Raw genomic sequence first — 19,328 nt, forward strand, 5'->3', positions numbered from 1 at the left:
GAAACTTAAGGTAAGTACCAACTTTTTTCAAGAAACAAATATGGACATGTTGCAGAAAATGCATTGTAGACCTCGTAATTCGAAGTAAGCAAAAGATTGATTGCATAAGACATGATATTTAATTGACAATTAGTCAAGCGTTGTTATAAAATTCTTCCCTCGGACCTAAAGCATTCAACAAGAGATCAATATCATTGACAAATTTTCTCATGTACTGAGTGCGTAAAACGAAACCTTGAAAATTTCTCAGACCAAATCCACCAAAATGATGCCATCGCTTGCATCATTAGTTAGCATCCATTTTTGAATCTGGAACTCAGCACTAAAGGAAATCTAGAATTAAGCGGACCAAAATTGTAGAGACCAGAGGGAAGGCCGATCTGTGCATCAAGCACCTCTAAATACGATATTAAGTCAAGTTGGATGTCCCATAAATCACAACACTCCCTGCAGATGCCTGATTTGCTGCACGATTACTTCCAAAGTTCTTTCTATTTGATTCCCTTGCAATTCTTGAACCAAACTACAGAAGGAGCATAAAAGGTTAGATTATTTCATAATTGAATCTAGAGTGTTAAAGTGAAAAGGGTGGAAAATCAGCAAAACTCCAACTAAAGCTTATCATGTTAGGCTTTGACCCATGCAATTGAATGAAGCTTTTCCTTTCACTACATAAAATATCAGATGGATAGCCAGGAGGTTTTTGTGGGTTTTACAAATTACCTTTTGAAACTGAGTAAAATTTATACAGCCAATCTAAAATTATCAAATGACCGACAAGTTCAAGTCACACAATCTTCAAGTATTCTTAGAATCAGGAAGGAAAAGAAAAAGGGAAACAGTCAACCCACCCACCCAACTCCTCCCCTTCACTCCACCCCAAAACACACATAATAGAAGAAAAATGAAAATTACATATCAAGTAGAATTTCAGCACAAAGTCAAAAGTTGCATAGAGGACAGACTGGATTTCAAAACATTCAAAATAAGTATTCTATCAATTCAAAAGAAAGAATTCATACCTGGATTGCTCTTTTAGGCAGAGTTGCAGCTTCATATATACCAAGCATTTGTGCAACCTTCAAATAAAAGATGAACAATTAAATAATTTAATTCATGGTCATAATTCACTACATGAAGCTATTACCTAACCTTAGCGAGTGTGCTCGACATCAATTAATTTTTTTTTTTTTTTTTTTTGGGATTAAACATCCGGCAAACCCTTTACTACTTGAGCAAGGCCTCAAGGGCCTCATCCTCAATTTTACTTTAACAAGAATAAAGCGTAAACTAAAGCCTAAAGAACTTTTCAGCTTAAAACAAACTTCCATACCATGCATGGCGGCTACCCATCATGCCCCATTTGGATTGGCTGTTTGGAACTCAAAAGTTCTTTTTGAGTCTAGTGAGAGCTTTTCCGTGTGTCTAGGTAATTTTATTAAAAGAGCCTCCAACTAAAAATAAGTTAGAACATAGAAATAAGGACAATCATGCTTTTCCTAGAAGCCTTTTCAACTTATGGGGTAAGTTGTTTCATGTTTAATGAAATTTTCATAATAACAAAACTGCCCCTTTGAAATCATGGCTCCAGCTTTAGTTTCAGTTTATAGCTAAAGCCAAAGGCAAAAAGCTATCTTAAACCGGGCCAACAAAAAGTAGAGAAGGGTAAAGGAGATGAGAGAAGCTAGGGAAGCCCAAGAAACTTCGTTGCATAGAGCCACCTGACTTACATTCATGATTCTCCAAGAATGCTCTCTAACATCATCTATTTCATCCAATGAGTCTTTTGAATGTTTCATTCTTTTGACTGCTTTCTGGTCTCTTTTATCTTTGAAGTTTTATGTCACAGATACATGTATTTGGCTCCACAGTTTGATTAACTGAGTGGAATAACCATAAACAGAATGGTCCTGAAATTTCTAATTGCAGTGATTGTTCAAGTAACTGCCTGATCCAGTTGTCAAGTTAAGTATCTTAAAAATCAGTTTTCAGTGTTCTTCTGAAGTTCACCAATTCGCAGTAAAGTGGTTGCAAAACTTTCAGAACATTTATTGCCTAAGTTTCCTAAAATTCAAAATGTATAAAATATACATAGAGATGCTAAAATATGTAGCATGCATCACAATCAAGACAGTTAGCACATCGAGAAATAGTCAACAAAATTCCCACATGTCAAGCACCAGTCGGGACACTTGCAAAAAGAGAATACCTCTGCCTAATTTAAAAATGGGCAGAAAAAAAAATTATACAACAGGATTAGGATGTATTTACATCATTATGTTATAATTATAAGGCAATAATGCATGAAAAACCAAGGAAACCTTTTTCATAGTATGAGTGTTTTTAAGGTCCAGCATCCATGTCATGATGCCACAACAATGTCCATGTCAGCACATGAATTAAACATTAAGTCAGAAAAGAAATAGTTACCTACCTCTCTCAGGATCTTCTTGTCACCAGTTCCACTTGGTTGATCAAGGTTGGCAACCTCCCACAGGGGAATATCAAGCAGTGTCCTTATGACATCCTCATCCAAGAAAGGAAATCTAGCCTAGCAAAAATAAAAAATCAATACGGTCAACATGTGCCAGGCAATTAATGATATTTTTTAAAACTGTTAGTACTACCTCCTTGCCATTATCAGCAATGCATCTATCATCTCTCCCCAGGTTCCTTTTCCAAATTCTCTGCATGTCCAATTTCATTTCCTCATTTAGCCCAAGCCAACTGATAATACAAATCCAAAAGGCACAGATAGTGAGACAAAATGAATAAGTAATACTCCATCACAATAATTGAATATCTTCAGGAATAGCACATATTCTAAAAAATATTCCATCCTAGATTCTGAGAAATCAACTAAATTTGGCACCCATTTGATACAGAAATAGCAGTACCCTATCAGAATCATTTAGAATGCATTACATTTTAATCAGTCATTTTACTCTGGAAGAGAATCCACATCTTCACCACTAGGCCCAAATGGGGCACAATGGATGTGGATTAAGGGTATATGAAGCACATGTAAATCTATGGAATCCAGCAGATTCATGCCCACTATAACTGCAAAAGTTAGCGAATGACTGCTTGGTTACAACTAATGAAGTCACCAGCAGTCTCTTTCAGTTACCAGTATGCCAATTCTAAAAGATCCAGTTTCCCAGGACAAATTGAAATATTCCATAGTTGCCGGTGTATATAGTCAGGAGTAGTAATGTTAAATATTTTATTTTCTATTTGGATTATAATTGAGGACATAGGGAGCATATGCTCCTCCAACAGATGATTTAGTTGTTTAAATGTTGAAGAAATGCCTCCACTGAGAAGCTGGTGAAGATCATCATCTCATTACTATTTACATCCCTTTGAGGTGAGAAATTGAAGATAACTCCAGCATGTCCAAACAATTCTTCAAATTTAAAAATAAATAGATAAATGAGCAATCAAAGCACAAAAAGGTCATTGAGCTCTAATTATACTTGAGCTGACCTAACCAAACTATTTTGAAATACTCACCCTGCTAATATATCTTTAAATTTCTGTTCAAAAACTACTCTCATCCTAAAATCATTAATTTGTGTCATGATCATTGATCCGATGACAAATTAAAACCTTATAACAACATTATCTAATCCAATACAAAATAAGCATACCTTCCACTTCTATATTTTGTCTTATGCCTACCATACCCAGCACATTGCTCATCAGCACCAGAACCAACTAGGAGAATCCTGGCCTTGGACTTGTACTTAACACGCTGGTAATTATCATTATCAATCTCCCCAATCTCTTCATGAACCCAACCATCACCACCAGCTGCAAGCCATAATGCTATTCCAATATTCAAGTCCTGAAACATAAACAGATTAAAAAATAATAATAAAAATAAAATAAAATTTGAAGAAGTCATCTAGACTAGTGGATATACTAGAGATGTACTTAAAATAAAAGCAGACAGGTTTTGCATATTACAGGAGGACACTGCTTTTAACAGGACAAACCAAATCAAAAGATCTTACTTTATGAGGACCAAAGGAAAGTCATTATAAGTAATAAGTTGTAAGAGATGTGGACAGCTTTCTCTTTGTGTTTGATGTGAGTTCCAGGAAGGAGAAAAGAAGAACCTTTAAAGGACAGGATGTAACTGTGCATAGCCTGAATATATTTTTTGAGCACTTTGTTCATAGGGATCATGGGTGGTAAAATAATGAGAACAGGAGACCTTCTGGATTTTAGTGATGATATGTATTTTTTACTGTAAAGCATATTGATGAAAGCAGTATGCATACACCATGATGCTGGATATTTCATCTTAGGTATTTACATAAAATTTTAAGTACTTCCATGGATGCTAATACTGCACCATATCACAGAATTCCCTTCAAAATAAGACTAAATACCATGTAAGTTTTTGCAGGATTTATGAGCGACATGACATGCTTTGTTTCCTGGGTCAACTTCGACAAATCAGCATCAACCTCCACAAGTTTCCACCTGCACTCTCAATTGCATAATTTGCACTGAACATAAGAAATACATTAAATCTAAACAAATAAAAAATGAAAGTGACACTCCAAAAAAAATGGTTAAATAATCAAAGGCTTATATCTTAAACAAGGGAAACTCATTCTATGCATGAGAAAGTTGTCTTAGGAGAACAGGCTGGAGCTTTACTCAAGTGTCACAATGATGATATTGACAGTATGTTTTTAGCTTTATTGACCAAAAAACTACTATCGGTGATCTAAGTATATGTACACCCAAATCCAATAAAAGTTTAATACTCTCCAGGAACTCATAAAACTCATGACAAAAAGGTTTATAACAAAACTATTAACTCAGATTTGGATTTTTATCCATCACCATATAAAGGTTAAACCAGATTTAGGAACTATCCCAGACTGGACAAAGGAAATACACAAACTATCAACTAAACTTCATTTTAGTCAGATGAAACTCAGAGATGGGTAAGCTAAAGACTAGTTGCTCTCTCAAAAACCATTTAGGCAGAGCACATATTCAACATGGAAATTTGAAACCATAGGATGAACCAAGAGAATTTTGTGACCATATTAAATCTTAAAGATAAGAAAATGGGCAGACTGGCATAACCTGGAAGTCAAAAAATTGAAATTTCATATCTTCCATTTTAGGTATTCCCACCCATTGGAGCTACATTTTAGCAGAATATTGTTTATTTTATATTGTTATGGACTTTTCAATTGAACCTTTTTTTTTTGCTTGCTTTTCTCCTTGTCTGTATCATAATATGCTCCCAACTTTTTGCTTTTGACCTGTCATACATGTGATCATGCATGTGTCTTTGCCTATAAATTTTGGCTCAGCTTATGATTTCCCAGTTTTAACATGCTCTGTCAATTTTCAGTAGCAACAGAATTCATATGATCCCTCATTTTAGAAACTGAAATAATTCAAATAAATTTTTGATGCAAAGCTTCATGGGACCTAGATCCACCACAATTGAGCCAAAGAACAATTTACTGGGTACCTTCTTAACGGTGAGATTCTTTGTAGTTCTTTTAGTCCAGCTTTAGCAGAGATTCTATCAGGAGCAGACTGACCATCAAAGCTTACATTAAGTAGATCAATTCCATCTGCCAACAGATACTTTATTAAACAACCAGCTCTACAATACTTTCACACACGATATATAAGACATAAGATCTTATGGGAGAGAACGTTCCACAAGGATGAAATCTCCTTCAAGAAACAAGAAGCAAGTAGAAAAACCAAAAGTCCAACATAACCACTCTATGCACCAATAAATGTAGAGGGAGTATCTCTAAAATTGCTGATAAAACCTTATCAAGAGGATAAATCCTCCTCATCTAATGAATGAGATGCCAAGGAAGTCTGCCTCCTGCAGAGGCCAAAAAACAACAGAGGAATTCCCTTCCGAAATAAGGTTAGTTACAGCCAAAACCAACTGTCATGTTCAAACTTTCCTGCAGGGATAAAAGCACAGCATCCATAATCCCAGTCTGGAGTATCTAAGAAGCCCCCAAAGCACTTGACTTAGGGAACCTTAAAGCACAACCATCAAAATTCAGCTTGTGGCTAACAAATAATCAGGATAAAAAAGTCAAATGACATCATTTTCCCTCTAGATACTCAAGCAAGCATTTAAATAATCCAAAGATATAGCTCAACAGGATCCAGAGAAATTCCATGGAGATGGACACCAAAAGGAATGTGAGTGGACATGTTACATCCAAAAATGTTCCACAGATAATCCTCTTCTCAAATCCTTGCATTTTACTCCAACCATAACACCCAAATCATAAGAAAGACCATGCACCTCGATAAAACTCTTTTTTTTTTTGTGATATGTAAATAAGATATAATAAGAAAGCACTTTCTTGTATTTTGAAGAGGGCTTTTCAAGGATGATTTCTAGAGAACTTCTTAGCTAGCATTGTTGTGTCTCATCTTTTATTTGTTGATGATACCTGTTGAATATAATGAATTTATAGTGTACAATCTTTCCTTTTTAATATAGGTCACATGTATGGTAGTTAGGATTCCTAACCTTGTATATATATATTTTCTCAATTGTAAGTAGACACAATGAATGAAAATCAAGGTTTTCTTCTCTCTCTCTCTTAACATGGTATCAGAGCCAAGGGAGAAACCCTAATTCTTTCTAGTTTCCCCGTGTCATCAATTCCGGGAAACCTTCCTGTGACCGTGTTTCATTCCGGTCACCTTTCCCAGACCCCAAAGCTTTCCAGTCTGTCGAATCGTCATCAGAAAACGCTTTCCGGTCGGTCGAATCGTCGTCAGAAAACATTCACCGCCGGCGACTTTTCCGACGAACTTTTCCAGCGACGTCTTTTTCCCACACCGCAAGGAGCGCCTGGAGGAGATCTCCAATTTTTCCCAAAGCATCGGAGCCAGAAAACCACCCACGCGCCGGCCACGCGTGTTTTTCTGGCCGGCGACTGCATCTCATGCGCCGGCGCGTGAGGGCGCGTGAGCCACTTTTCGGCGACACGCTTCCTCCTCCAGCCTCGCCTGACGTCAACTAGCCACCCTTCATACCTGTTTCTGCCATCCGAGCCCTGCACGTGCCTCTTTTGGGGTTCTTTTGCCTCCGTCGGCCCTCCGAACAGTTTTTCCAGCGTCCTCCGGCTATTTTTTCTCAACCCCAATCCCTGCACGTGCCTTGGGAAGTGTTCTTCTACCTTTCCGGTGGTGCCACGGTTGTTTTTCTTTTCCATTTGGTCTCTCACACGGGCGATTCTTCGGTTTTTCCTTCTTCAGCTGCATTTGAAGCCGTATTAGGGCTCTCTTTGATCCAAATATACTTCATTCTCCAGATAAGTGGATATGGCTACTAAACCTTCCATTTTTTCCTCTGTCATATCTGGATCTCCTATGATTACTTCGGAGAAATTGGTTGACAGTGAAAATTATCTTTTTTGGTCTGTCTCTGTTGAACTTTGGTTTATAGGACAAGGATATGAGGATCACTTGGTTACACAGGAGGTAGATATCCCTGAGGTTGAGCGCATACAGTGGAGAAAGATAGATGCCCAGTTATGTAGTGTATTATGGCAATCCGTTGATCCCAAGATCCTTCTTCATCTTCGAGCCTACAAAACTTGTTTTAAATTTTGGACTCAAGCCAAAGGATTATACACGAATGATATCCAGCGTCTTTATAAGGTGGTTTCTGCTATTGTTCATATCAGCTAACAGGACTTGGATCTATCTACTTATATTGGCCAGATTGCCTCTCTTAAGGAGGAGTTCTTGACTGTGATGCCTCTTACTCCTGATGTTGGGGCTCAACAAACACAGCTTGATAAGTTCTTCATGATCCTTACTCTTATTGGCCTCCGTCCGGATCTTGAGCCTGTCCGCGATCAAATTCTTGGTAGTTCATTAATTCCGTCCTTGGATGATGTGTTTGTTCACCTCCTTCGTATCTCGTCCACTCAGACTTTGCCATCTGATAGCATTTCAGATTCTTCTGTGTTAGTTTCTCACACTACCTCTCGAGGAGGACGCAGTGGTAACCAAGGTAGAGGCCAACGTCCTCATTGCACCTATTGCAATAAACTTGGCCACACTCGCGATCGTTGCTATCAGTTACATGGACGGCCTCCTCGCACTGCCCATGTGGCCCAGTCCTCTGATTCTCAACTGCCTCAGCCTCCGAGCTCCTCCGCATCTCATGCATCTCAGGCTTCTGTTGCCTCTGTTGCCCAGCCTGGTAATGCTTCTGCTTGCCTTACCCACACATCTTCTCTTGGACCCTGGATTCTAGATTCTGAAGCTTCTGATCACCTATTTGGTAATAAGGATTTTTTCTCCTCTATTACTACTACTTCTGATTTACCTACTGTAACCTTAGCTAATGGTTCTCAAACTGTAGCTAAAGGTATTGGTTTGGCCCTTCCTCTGCCTTCTCTACCTCTCACTTCTGTCCTTTATACTCCTGAATGTTCTTTTAATCTTATTTCCATCAACAAAATCACCCGTACTCTTAATTGCTCTATTACCTTTTCTGATAAATTTGTGACCTTGCAGGACCGGAGTACGAGGAAGACGACTGGCATAGGACGTGAGTCTCAAGGCCTCTATCACCTCACCTCGGATTCATATCCTACAGTTTGCATTTCCATTGATGTTCCTCTCCTCATTCACAGTCGTTTGGGCCACCCTAGTCTCTCTAAGTTCCAGAAGATGGTCCCTCGTTTTTCCACTTTGTCGTCGCTTTCGTGTGAGTCATGTCAGCTTGGGAAACATACTCGTGTCTCGTTCCCAAAGCGTTTGAATAATCGGGCAAAGTCTCCTTTTGAGCTTGTCCACACTGATGTTTGGGGTCCTTGTCGGACTGCGTCTACTTTTGGATTTCAGTATTTTGTTACTTTCATTGATGACTATTCTCGATGTACTTGGTTATTTTTAATGAAAAATAGAGCTGAGTTATTTTCTATTTTCCAGAAATTTTATGCTGAAATCCAGACCCAATTCAATATTTCTATTCGTGTGTTACGCAGTAATAATGCCAGAGAATATTTTTCAACTCCATTTACTTCATTTATATCTCATAATGGGATTCTTCATCAGTCTTCTTGTGCTCATACTCCTCAACAAAATGGGGTAGCTAAACGCAAGAATCGACATCTTGTTGAGACAACTCGTACTATCCTCCTCCATAATAATGTTCCTTTTCGTTTTTGGGGGGACGCTGTTCTAAACGTTTGTTATTTAATTAATCGTATGTCCTCCTCTGTTTTACATGATCAGATTCCTCATTTCCTTCTCTTCTCTGACCAACCACTTTATTTCCTTCCTCCTCGTGTCTTTGGTTGTACTTGTTTTGTTCATATTCTCATTCCTAGACAGGACAAGCTTTCCGCCAAAGCCATGAAGTGCCTCTTCTTGGGATATTCCAAACTTCAAAAGGGTTATCACTGTTATTCCCTTAAGACTCATCGATACTTTATCTCCGCTGATGTCACTTTCTTTGAGGACTTACCATTCTTTTCCACTACTTCTGAGTCTCTTCCTGTTTCTGAAGTCTTGCCCCTTCCCATTGTCTCCCCATCTGATGTTGTGCCTCCTCGACCACTTCAGGTTTATCATCGTCGCCCTCGTGTCGCTGTTCCTCTCCCTTTTGCTGAGGCACCTGCTGACTCACTTCCTATCCCTTCGGCTTCTCTTGCCCCGACTCTGCCTTCTCCTGATGATTTACCCATTGCTATTCGAAAAGGTACTCGCTCTACTCGTAATCCTCATCCTATTTACAATTTTTTGAGTTATCATCGATTATCTTCACCCTATTCTGCTTTTGTTTCTGCTATATCCTCTGTTTCTCTTCTAAAGAGCACCCATGAAGCTCTTTCCCCTTCAGGCTGGCAACAGGCAATGGTGGATGAAATGGATACTCTGCACTCTAATGGCACTTGGGATCTTGTTGTTTTACCCTCTGGTAAATCTACAGTTGGCTGTCGTTGGGTCTATGCAGTTAAGGTTGGTCCTGATGGTCAGGTTGATCGCCTTAAGGCCCGCTTAGTTGCTAAAGGCTATACTCAGGTTTATGGTTCTGATTATGGTGACACATTCTCCCCTGTTGCCAAGATTGCTTTTGTCCGCTTGCTTCTCTCCATGGCTGCTATGTGTTCTTGGCCTCTTTATCAATTGGATATTAAAAATGTCTTTCTTCATGGTGATCTTGTTAAGTAAGTTTATATGGAGCAACCTCCTGGTTTTGTTGCTCAAGGGGAGTCTGGTTTAGTGTGCGGATTACGCCGTTCTCTATATGGCTTGAAACAATCTCCTCGAGCATGGTTTAGCCGTTTTAGTTTTGTTGTTCAAGAGTTTGGCATGCTTCGCAGTACAGCAGACCATTCAGTTTTCTATCATCATAACTCCTTAGGGCAGTGTATTTATCTGGTTGTTTATGTGGACGACATAGTCATTACAGGCAGTGATCAGGATGGTATTCAGAAACTAAAGCAACATCTTTTTACCCACTTTCAGACCAAAGACTTGGGGAAACTCAAGTATTTCTTGGGAATTGAGATAGCTCAATCCAGTTCCGGTGTGGTCCTTTCCCAAATGAAGTATGCTTTAGACATCTTGGAAAAAACTGGTATGTTAAACTGTAAACCGATAGACACACCTATGGATCCGAATGTCAAACTTGTACCAGGACAAGGGGAGCTTTTAGGAGACCCTGGGAGATATCGACGGCTCGTAGGTAAATTGAACTATCTCACCATTACTCGTCCAGACATTTCTTTTTCTGTGAGTGTTGTTAGTCAATTCCTACAGTCACCATGTGATAGCCATTGGGATGTCGTAATCCGCATTCTTTGATATATCAAAAGTACACCAGGCCAAGGTGTGTTGTACGAGAACAGAGGTCATACTCAGGTTGTTGGTTACACAGATGCAGATTGGGCTGGCTCACCCACAGATAGACGTTCCACTTCAGGGTACTGTGTTTTTATTGGAGGTAATCTAATATCTTGGAAGAGTAAGAAACAAGATGTAGTGACCAGATCTAGTGCTGAAGCTGAGTATCAAGCTATGGTTTTGGCAACATATGAACTCATATGGTTGAGACATCTTCTTCGAGAGTTGAGATTTGGAAAGGATGAACAGATGAAACTCATCTGTGATAACCAAACCGCATTACATATTGCATCCAATCTAGTCTTTCATGAAAGGACCAAACATATTGAAGTTGATTGTCACTTCATTAGAGAGAAGATCGCATCAGGATGTGTTGCTACAAGTTTTGTTAATTCAAATGATCAACTAGCAGACATCTTCACTAAATCTCTCAGAGGTCCTAGGATTAAATACATTTGTAACAAGCTTGGTGCATATGACGTATATGCTCCAACTTGAGGGGGAGTGTTAAATATAATGAATTTATAGTGTACAATCTTTCCTTTTTAATATAGGTCACATGTATGGTAGTTAGGACTCCTAGCCTTGTATATATATATTTTCTCAATTGTAAGTAGACACAATGAATGAGAATCAAGGTTTTCTTCTCTCTCTCTCTTAACAATACCTTAGCGTTTTGTGACACAAGAAAGGAGCATTTGAAGGTTCTAAATTGGACTTTCATGTGGTTTGAAGCAATTTCTGGGTTAAAGATCAATCTTCATAACAGCGAGTTGATTCATATAGGGGAGGTTCCCAATTTTGAGGAATTGGTTAGGGTGTTGGGTTGTAAAGTGGGTGGGTTCTATCCCCTCTTGTTATTTGGGCTTCCCTTTAAGAGCCACTTTCAAGTCCCCTTGTGTTTGGGAGGTAGTGGAAGAGAGATTTCAGAAGTGACTCGCTTTATGGAAAATACAATATTTATCAAAAGAAGGGAGATTGACTTTGGTAAAAAGCACTCTTTCTAACCTCCCAATCTACTTTATGACTTTGTTTGTCATTCCCCGCAAGGTGTGCTTGAGGTTGGAGAAGATCCAAAGAGACTTTCTTTGAAGGGGAGGCGAGCTCTAGAATAGGCCTCATATGATGAATTGGTCTATTGTTTGCATAGAGAAAAATGACGAAGGCTTGGACATCAGAAATCATTCCTTACTAAATAAGACTCTTCTCGGAAAATGGTATTAGAGGTTTGCTTCTGAGAACGATCCTTTTTGAAAACAGGTGATTGTAGGGAAACATGGAGAGGAAGAGGGAGGTTGGTGTTTTGGTGCTTCAAGGGAAGGTCATGGGGTGGGTCTTCAGAAGGCCAACAAAAATGGGTGGATGGAGTTTAGCAAAAGGGTGGCTTTTAAGGTGGGAAATGGTAGAAGAGTGTAGTTCTGGAAGGATAGGTGGTCTTGAGAGATTCCTTGAAAGAGGATTTTCCAAGCTTGTACTCATTAGCCTCCACTAGAGAAGCTTGGATTACCCAATTGTGGGATGGGAAAAGGGGAAGTGGGTCATTAGAATCTTGTTTTCACAAGACACAACAATGATTAGGAAATGAGAGAGGTAGAAGCTCTATTTAGAAAATTAAGACAAATGCTTAGAAGGGATAATGAGGATGTCATGAATTAGTGGATATCAAAGAAAGGCCTCTTCACTGTCAAGTCCTTTTACCCCTCCCTAACTCCTTGCAATGCTAAAGAGTTCCCTTCAAGCATTGTTTGGAATCCTTGGGTACCGAAGAAGGTTAGCTTTTTTGCTCGGGAAGCTTTTTGGGAGGGAATTCTAACTACAGATCAACTAAAAAGGAGGGGTTAGTCTTTACCAAGTAGCTGCTTTCTATGTAAAGCTGAAGAGGAATCAGCAAACCATTTACTTCTTCACTGTCCCAAGGCAACCATGATTTGACAACCCATCTTTGCTCTTTTTGGTGTGCAGTGGGTCATGTCCTTTTCTATCAAGATCTCCTTACTTAGTTGGCACAACTCTTTTGTTAGGAAGAAAAGGAAAAAAGCATGGAATGCAACCCCATTGTGTTTATTTTGTACTTTATGGAAGGAAAGAAATAGAAGAGCCTTTGAAGACATCGAACTAACTGATCAAGCTATTTTACAATCCTTTCTGTATAAGTTTTTGGATTGGATCTGGGTTAATGTAGACTCTAGCTCGTGGTCTTTACTTGATTTCATTGATTGGTTGTGGTGTAAGAAAAGTGGTGGTTTTTGGTGGTTTCCTTCTCTTTTTTGGCCTTTTAGCCTTGCGTACATCATGTGTAATTTCAGGTGTACTTTTGGCTTTCTTAATACAATTGCTTTTACTTATATACATATAATAAAAAAAGACACATTAACCTCCATAGAAATCTAACCCCCTTCCTCCTACTAAAACCCTTTGAATAGATAATCAACAGACTAGTAATATCCTCAAAGGCCTCTACCACAACTCATAAGCAAGGGGTCAATGAAAAAAAGTCCATGATGTCCAGAAATGCATAGACATCTATGAGGTCTAAAGGCTTTGTAAGGCTTTCAAATTTAAAGGATGTCATAGGTATTGGTCTTCTTCTTTGCTAGTGGCCAAAGAAGGCCTCTATTTTCCAAATAATTTTTCTTGAGGGTATTGGTCATGTCAACACTCATGATGAGGAATTAAAAGGAATATTTACAAGAGTGGAAAACAAAAACCTTCTATTCTCATCAAGATTTAGATAGATAGAGTTCAAATTCTCAGTCCTATAGCAGGAATAGCACAAGGGACCTCCAAGTGCTGAACCTGAAATTACTGAGACCTAAGGGACCTACTTATTTATAAGGAGAACAAAGTACATGATCTAAGGGGCAGTATAATCTTATCTGCTGGACCATGATTGCCACCCGCTACAAGTTGCTATAGAAGCATGTGAGCTTAATGAGATGTTATATAAAACCAAAGAACAAAAATTTTAAATGAAAAAACAACATACCCTAGCTTATGCAACAAACTTACAGCTGGGTTGTAGGCACTCATCCAATAATGCTGCAAGTATCATTGAATCTAATCCACCAGAAAAAAGAATGGCCACAGGAACTAGTTCTTCTTGTTGAAGGTCACATGTAACTGCCTAAATATAAAATCCAAATAATTTTATCAATACAACTCCTTATCACTAAAAGGAAAAGAAAATTTCTAACTTCTAAAATTAATCTTATTCAAGCATAAACATAAGGAAATTGTTCTAACTAAAAATGCACATGTGTATGTCCCATTAAACATGAACCAGTCCATTGTGTCTTATAGATGATCTGAAATGAATGTATTCTGTTCTTTCCATAAGGGGGACTATGTTAATAAAAAAGATGGGCAAAATGTGATGTATACAGTTCACAAGTACAAATACTATACACAAATCAAGAGATTTGACCTGATATTCTCCTAGCTCCAAGAACTCGACAAAAAATCCAGACACTAATACCGGAAAACAGATATACAAAAGTATGGATTGAATAACCCTGTGTTTTATTATATCCAGATGCAATCCATTATTTTAAAACATACTCCCATCCACAAAATTATAACACATCACTACACCACATCTTGGAATGGCAGCAGACACACGTATAAGGCCAAATCCTAGGTCCATATTTCCTAAGACAACGAAAGAAAATGAAGGATGTCTCCTTAAATCACTTCACATCTATACTGTAATCAAACTAAAAATTATCCATGCTACTGAATATGCACATTTTTAAATTGTTTTATCAACATACAGCCACCACAACAATTTCAATTCAAAATAACCAAACTTCAGACCGGAAAAATTGCACTTTGTGTAGTGCGTCTCATCATAGATTCTCTCAAAGCAATAAGCACCGTCTGTGCTGGCACGGGAACTGATGTTTGCATCGGCCCTACATCATTCAAGAGAAAAACCACTATCAGGGACCTTATTTGATGCACAAGGCGTCCAAATCTACAACTAAAACTAGCAATGCATCTTCTTAAGATAAATTGAAATTTGACCAGATTATTAAGCAAAGAAACAGAAACACTGCACATGTCTTTATCTGCACCATGGTCAGATAATTACCTAATCCCGAAGGCTTTCTTTCCAAACAAATTGAATGCACGTCAGGCTGTTTGCTGGGAATCATAAAATGTAACTCCGCTGGTTTGGGTTCAACATATGTTCTCTCCCACTTAACTAGTTCCTTTAGAATGGGATTTGTCCATTCATGTTTTTTTACTTCACCGAGCAGACATTTATCTGCTTTTGACGAACCAATGGATACACTGTACACCCCACATGAAAGCTCATCCCAGAAATTGATGTTTGTAATTCTGTTTTCAACTTCAAAATCTGCAGCCAATTAACATCACTTGATAAAAACAGGCCAGAGTTCTATACAATCAGCAGGTACAAATTCAAAAACTGATAGAAAAAGTGGAATAAAGAAGCACCAATATTTGGAAGGGCCAAACTGGACAACTAGAGATGTTTAGCCTACAATAGCAGAAGTACAAAACTGGCTCAAATTTAAACAAGTATGCAAAAGCACAAAAAATGCTAGAAGATTAAGAAGAACAATATACATCAGTAAGTGATGAAAACATTCTTCAGAGGACACTGTTACTTGTCAGCCAATATAGCCAGAGTTGACAGCAATATGAGACCATTTTTATATCAGGAGGGAGATGAGTTCTAGAATTTTGCGCCTTGCAGTTGAAAAAACAAATTCATTAAAAGAAGGAAAACCCTCGTGGAAGGATGACTGGTACTGGGCTTGTTGCTATTCCGGCCAGAAGACAATTTAGTGGACCACTTAAAAAATATCCAAAATGAGTATGAAGAATTTCACCAGCCAAAGGAAAAGAAAGTTAACCCAGTGCCAAACAGCATTGCAAAATCTCCCCCAACAATTATGATTAGTAACAGGTTCCATGAAAAGTGAAAACACTTGCAAGGAAAATTTTATGACAAAAGTGGAACACATGTTAGCAGAGTACGCTTTTTTCACTAAAAATCAACAATGAATTGGCTAGGGAGCAAATGTCGTTAAGGCTAATTCACTAAAGTCAATAACTGATGATGATATGGGAAAACATTAGTGGCAAAAAGAATAAGTTTGAATCCAACTACATGTTCATTTTCTATAGAAAAATCCATTTCAAATTCGCTCTTCATCAATGATATTTTAATAATGTTTTCAACAAAAGGACAAAATAAGAAAAGCTCTTGTCAGCACTATATACCAGAACTCTGCTCAACAGAAGAAATTGGTGATACAGATGATAGCAAAAACCGGCAATCCTCCAAATTCGGCCAGTGCACAAGGAGGCTCCGCCTTCCGAATGCATCTCTACCAAACCACATGGTTCTTGAACTATCCTATAAGTGATAAATACAGTAAAACCTCAGGAAAAGGAAGCAAAAAAATGTCCATGCTGTATCATTTGAAATCATTACAACTAGAAACTTACCACTTGAAGTTACCTGCCAATAGATTATAGCCCATGGCCCCTTAATGGTTGAAAGAAGTTCAGGAATGGAACTTTTGCCTAATCCACTGTAATTGCATGCTGTAGTGTGTCCAGGAGAACCACAAGTGCAGCACTTTCCTAGAGATTGCATAAGAATTTCAGCATCATTGCTGTCACTGCCAACATGAATTCCTCCAAATATTTCACCTTCAAAATACAAAAACAAATGAGACATCAAATTGGTTGTATTCAGTGAAAGAGACTAAACAATGAAATGTATAGTACCAGGAGAAAGAATAAAATTAGAAAAACTGCAAGGATGACCCCAATCAGAATGACTGGCTTATTCTCATGTCACCATGTAATTAACAAAGCACAAAAGCATCATGTAATTGAGTCATAAGTCTTATGCATTGTCCTGGTCTTCTAGATGTGTAGCATGGATTCTTATAATGACACAAAACCCCACAATAGGCAAACACGGAAGAGGTGCTGGGATCCTGAGCATATGTGTGTGAAAAAGAGAGAGAGAGAGAGAGAGAGATGTGTGTAATGATAATGGATGAATGAACAGCTGAAAACTAAAGGTTATGATTGGTTCCCAAAAAGTACTCTGGAAAAAAAAAGTGAGAAAATTATTTTCTCATGATATGTTGCATTATAGAAAACATGAAAGATAATCAAATATAATTAAAATTAGTTAGAAACTTATGTATTTTCAAATTATTAAATCTTTATATAGAAGGGTGAGAATATTAAATCTTTATATAGAAGGGTGAGAATAAGTGATATAAGTTTGATGTAGCGTATAAAAATAATTTATTGATTTTAAATCAATTTTTAATTATTATCTGGAACCAAAAATAACCAAAATGATCAGGTTATGCTTATATCTGTTTTGCTATGAATTTGTGCTCACTCTCCCGATAGACAGCCTATTCTTTTGTGAATATATCAACAAAAGAACCAAACCAACAAAGACAAAAGCCATGGAAATACAGCCCACGCAATTAGCCCATATTAACATCAAATCGTTTCCTACCATTATAAACAAGAATATTGCCAGATTCATCTACCAAGGGCTGGGTAATAGGATTCACCCCCCTGAGCTGCAAAGTGGCGCCAATGAAGTGCAATTCTCCGTTTGCAAAGAACGTGCAATCGCATTTATCGCCACAATATCGCAATTCCACACACTCTTCCCCCGAAACAGTGGGATGAAGAAAAATCTTCTTGCATCCCAGACTATCCGGACCCCTCCTCCCAAGAGCCGTCTTAAGATCATCCACTGAAAACGCCGACTAGAGGTGCATCAAAACAGTCAGTAGAATTGAATTCAAGTTCCTAAACAAACTAAGTCGTCTTTTTTGCTACTTTTCAACTGAATAACAAAAATGATTGATGAAGAAAGCAAGGATTGAGAAGCAAAATGCGGAGTTTGAGACTTACCGTAACCGGAAACTAACTAAATCATCTTTTTTGCTACTTTTCAACTGAATGACAAAAATGAATGACATAGAAAGCAAGGATTAAGAAGTAAAACGCGGAGTTTGAGACTTACCGAGACCGGAGAGGTGGAATGGGAAATTGGAGATGATGAACCGATGCGAACGCCGGAGATGATCACACCGATTCCGCACATCTCTCCCCTTGTGCGTTAGGGGTTTCTTAGGGTTTTGACATTTGAATTAGGCTCTGGTTCGGTTCTTGGCCTGGGGCCCGCCTTTTTCATGAAAAAAAAATTGAAAGTGCGAAAATGAAACCGTCCCTCTAAAACAGATAAAACAATTTAATAGTTGGATGATTTTTTTATTTAAATAAAAATGAATTGTAATATAAACTTAGTCCACCGACAACCGATCCTATAAAACACACCAACTTTACAATGATCAATCTTTTTTTTGAATTGTACATTTTCATTTTTTTCTTTTTTTAACTTTGTGATTTTATATTTAAAATTTCTTATTTTTAATATATTTAACATAAAATATTCGTTCTAAATCTTATTTTATTATTATCAAAATAAATATTAATCATATTTTAATGTCATAATTTTGACCATATATTATATATATTTTTTATTTTTGTTTTATTTTATTGGGCTTTAATGGCAGTATTTTTATCAGTTAAATTATTTAAACTAATATTGTATTATATTTTTCTTCATTAAGCTTTTTTTTTAATAGTGTATAAAAAAAGAATACAAGTAATAATGTAATAGGTTTGTATTTGTTTCAACATTCTCATTCATTGCCTTCCCATTTATTATTTTACTTCTTTTATTTTACAACACTTTTATATATTTAGGAAGAGAAAATTATTTTTAAAAATAATTTCTAAACATGTTCTTATTTTTCCAAGTGAAATAAAAAAAATAATTGAGAAATTTTATTTATCATGTAGAGAAGTACAAGATATTTTATTGAGATTAAATTTTAAAAATTATTTTTTATGTTTGAATTTCAAATAAAACCTTTGAGCTTTTTGATTTTGTTTTCAAAAGAAATAATTAAAAATAGAATGGATTGATTAGGAATTTTTATTTATTATGTAGATAAGCACAGATCAAATTTAAAAACTATCTTTATCTTTAAATTCCTAATTAAAATTTGATTTTGAAAATATTTTTTAAAACTATAATTCATAATCAAAGAGGGCATATAAAAACATGGCAGCATACAGTTGGTCAAGAGTCACGTGGCAATTCCCCATTGGCTCTAAGTTTTCCGCCACCGATTATATGACAGCGATATTACTAAGGGGCTTCAGTACAAAGCAAATCTCACAATCCACCCCACTCTTCAACAGAGCGAGTGGAGACACGCTGTAATGAGAAAAACGTGCAGGAATCCCCATGACATCCCACGCCACGCCAGCACAGGCCCCACCACGAAGGCCCACCAATCATAGCCGTCAATAATTCGCATGGCCCCATCCAACCCATCACAGCCGTC

The 19,328-nt window shown here is 37.5% G+C and overlaps 1 protein-coding gene across 2 annotated transcripts; it reads right to left on the minus strand.

The window, feature by feature from the left end:
* Positions 1-78: 78 nt before the first annotated feature.
* On the minus strand, positions 79-18,132 carry LOC100266204 (uncharacterized). 2 transcript variants are annotated; one of them, XM_010651564.3, is made up of 14 exons: positions 17,936-18,132; positions 17,417-17,675; positions 16,388-16,581; positions 16,147-16,282; positions 14,984-15,253; positions 14,707-14,804; positions 13,903-14,017; positions 5,510-5,615; positions 4,401-4,494; positions 3,654-3,850; positions 2,628-2,727; positions 2,435-2,551; positions 1,023-1,079; positions 79-523 (listed from the first exon to the last, which is right to left on the minus strand). In XM_010651564.3, the coding sequence occupies exons 1-14, from the start codon at positions 18,014-18,016 to the stop codon at positions 410-412; spliced, it is 1,938 nt and encodes a 645-aa protein (XP_010649866.1). In that variant the 5' UTR covers positions 18,017-18,132; the 3' UTR covers positions 79-409. The 2 variants fall into 2 exon arrangements, 1 of the variants encoding a protein (XP_010649866.1); XR_002030062.2 differs by lacking the exon at positions 79-523 and having other exon boundaries at positions 2,435-2,546.
* Between the last annotated feature and the right edge of the window lie 1,196 nt (positions 18,133-19,328).

This window comes from Vitis vinifera, chromosome 1 (assembly GCF_030704535.1).
Source record: "Vitis vinifera cultivar Pinot Noir 40024 chromosome 1, ASM3070453v1".
Classification (NCBI taxonomy): domain Eukaryota; kingdom Viridiplantae; phylum Streptophyta; class Magnoliopsida; order Vitales; family Vitaceae; genus Vitis; species Vitis vinifera.

Excerpts from the sequence above, each read along its gene's own strand:
- LOC100266204 (XM_010651564.3), bottom strand. The coding sequence starts at position 18,016 with ATGTGCGGAATCGGTGTGATCATCTCCGGCGTTCGCATCGGTTCATCA. Across the intron at positions 14,018-14,706 it reads CACAAAGTGCAATTTTTCCG|GCAGTTACATGTGACCTTCA; the intron begins GTCTGAAGTTTG and ends TTTTATATTTAG. Across the intron at positions 2,728-3,653 it reads ACAAAATATAGAAGTGGAAG|TTGGCTTGGGCTAAATGAGG; the intron begins GTATGCTTATTT and ends TTGTATTATCAG.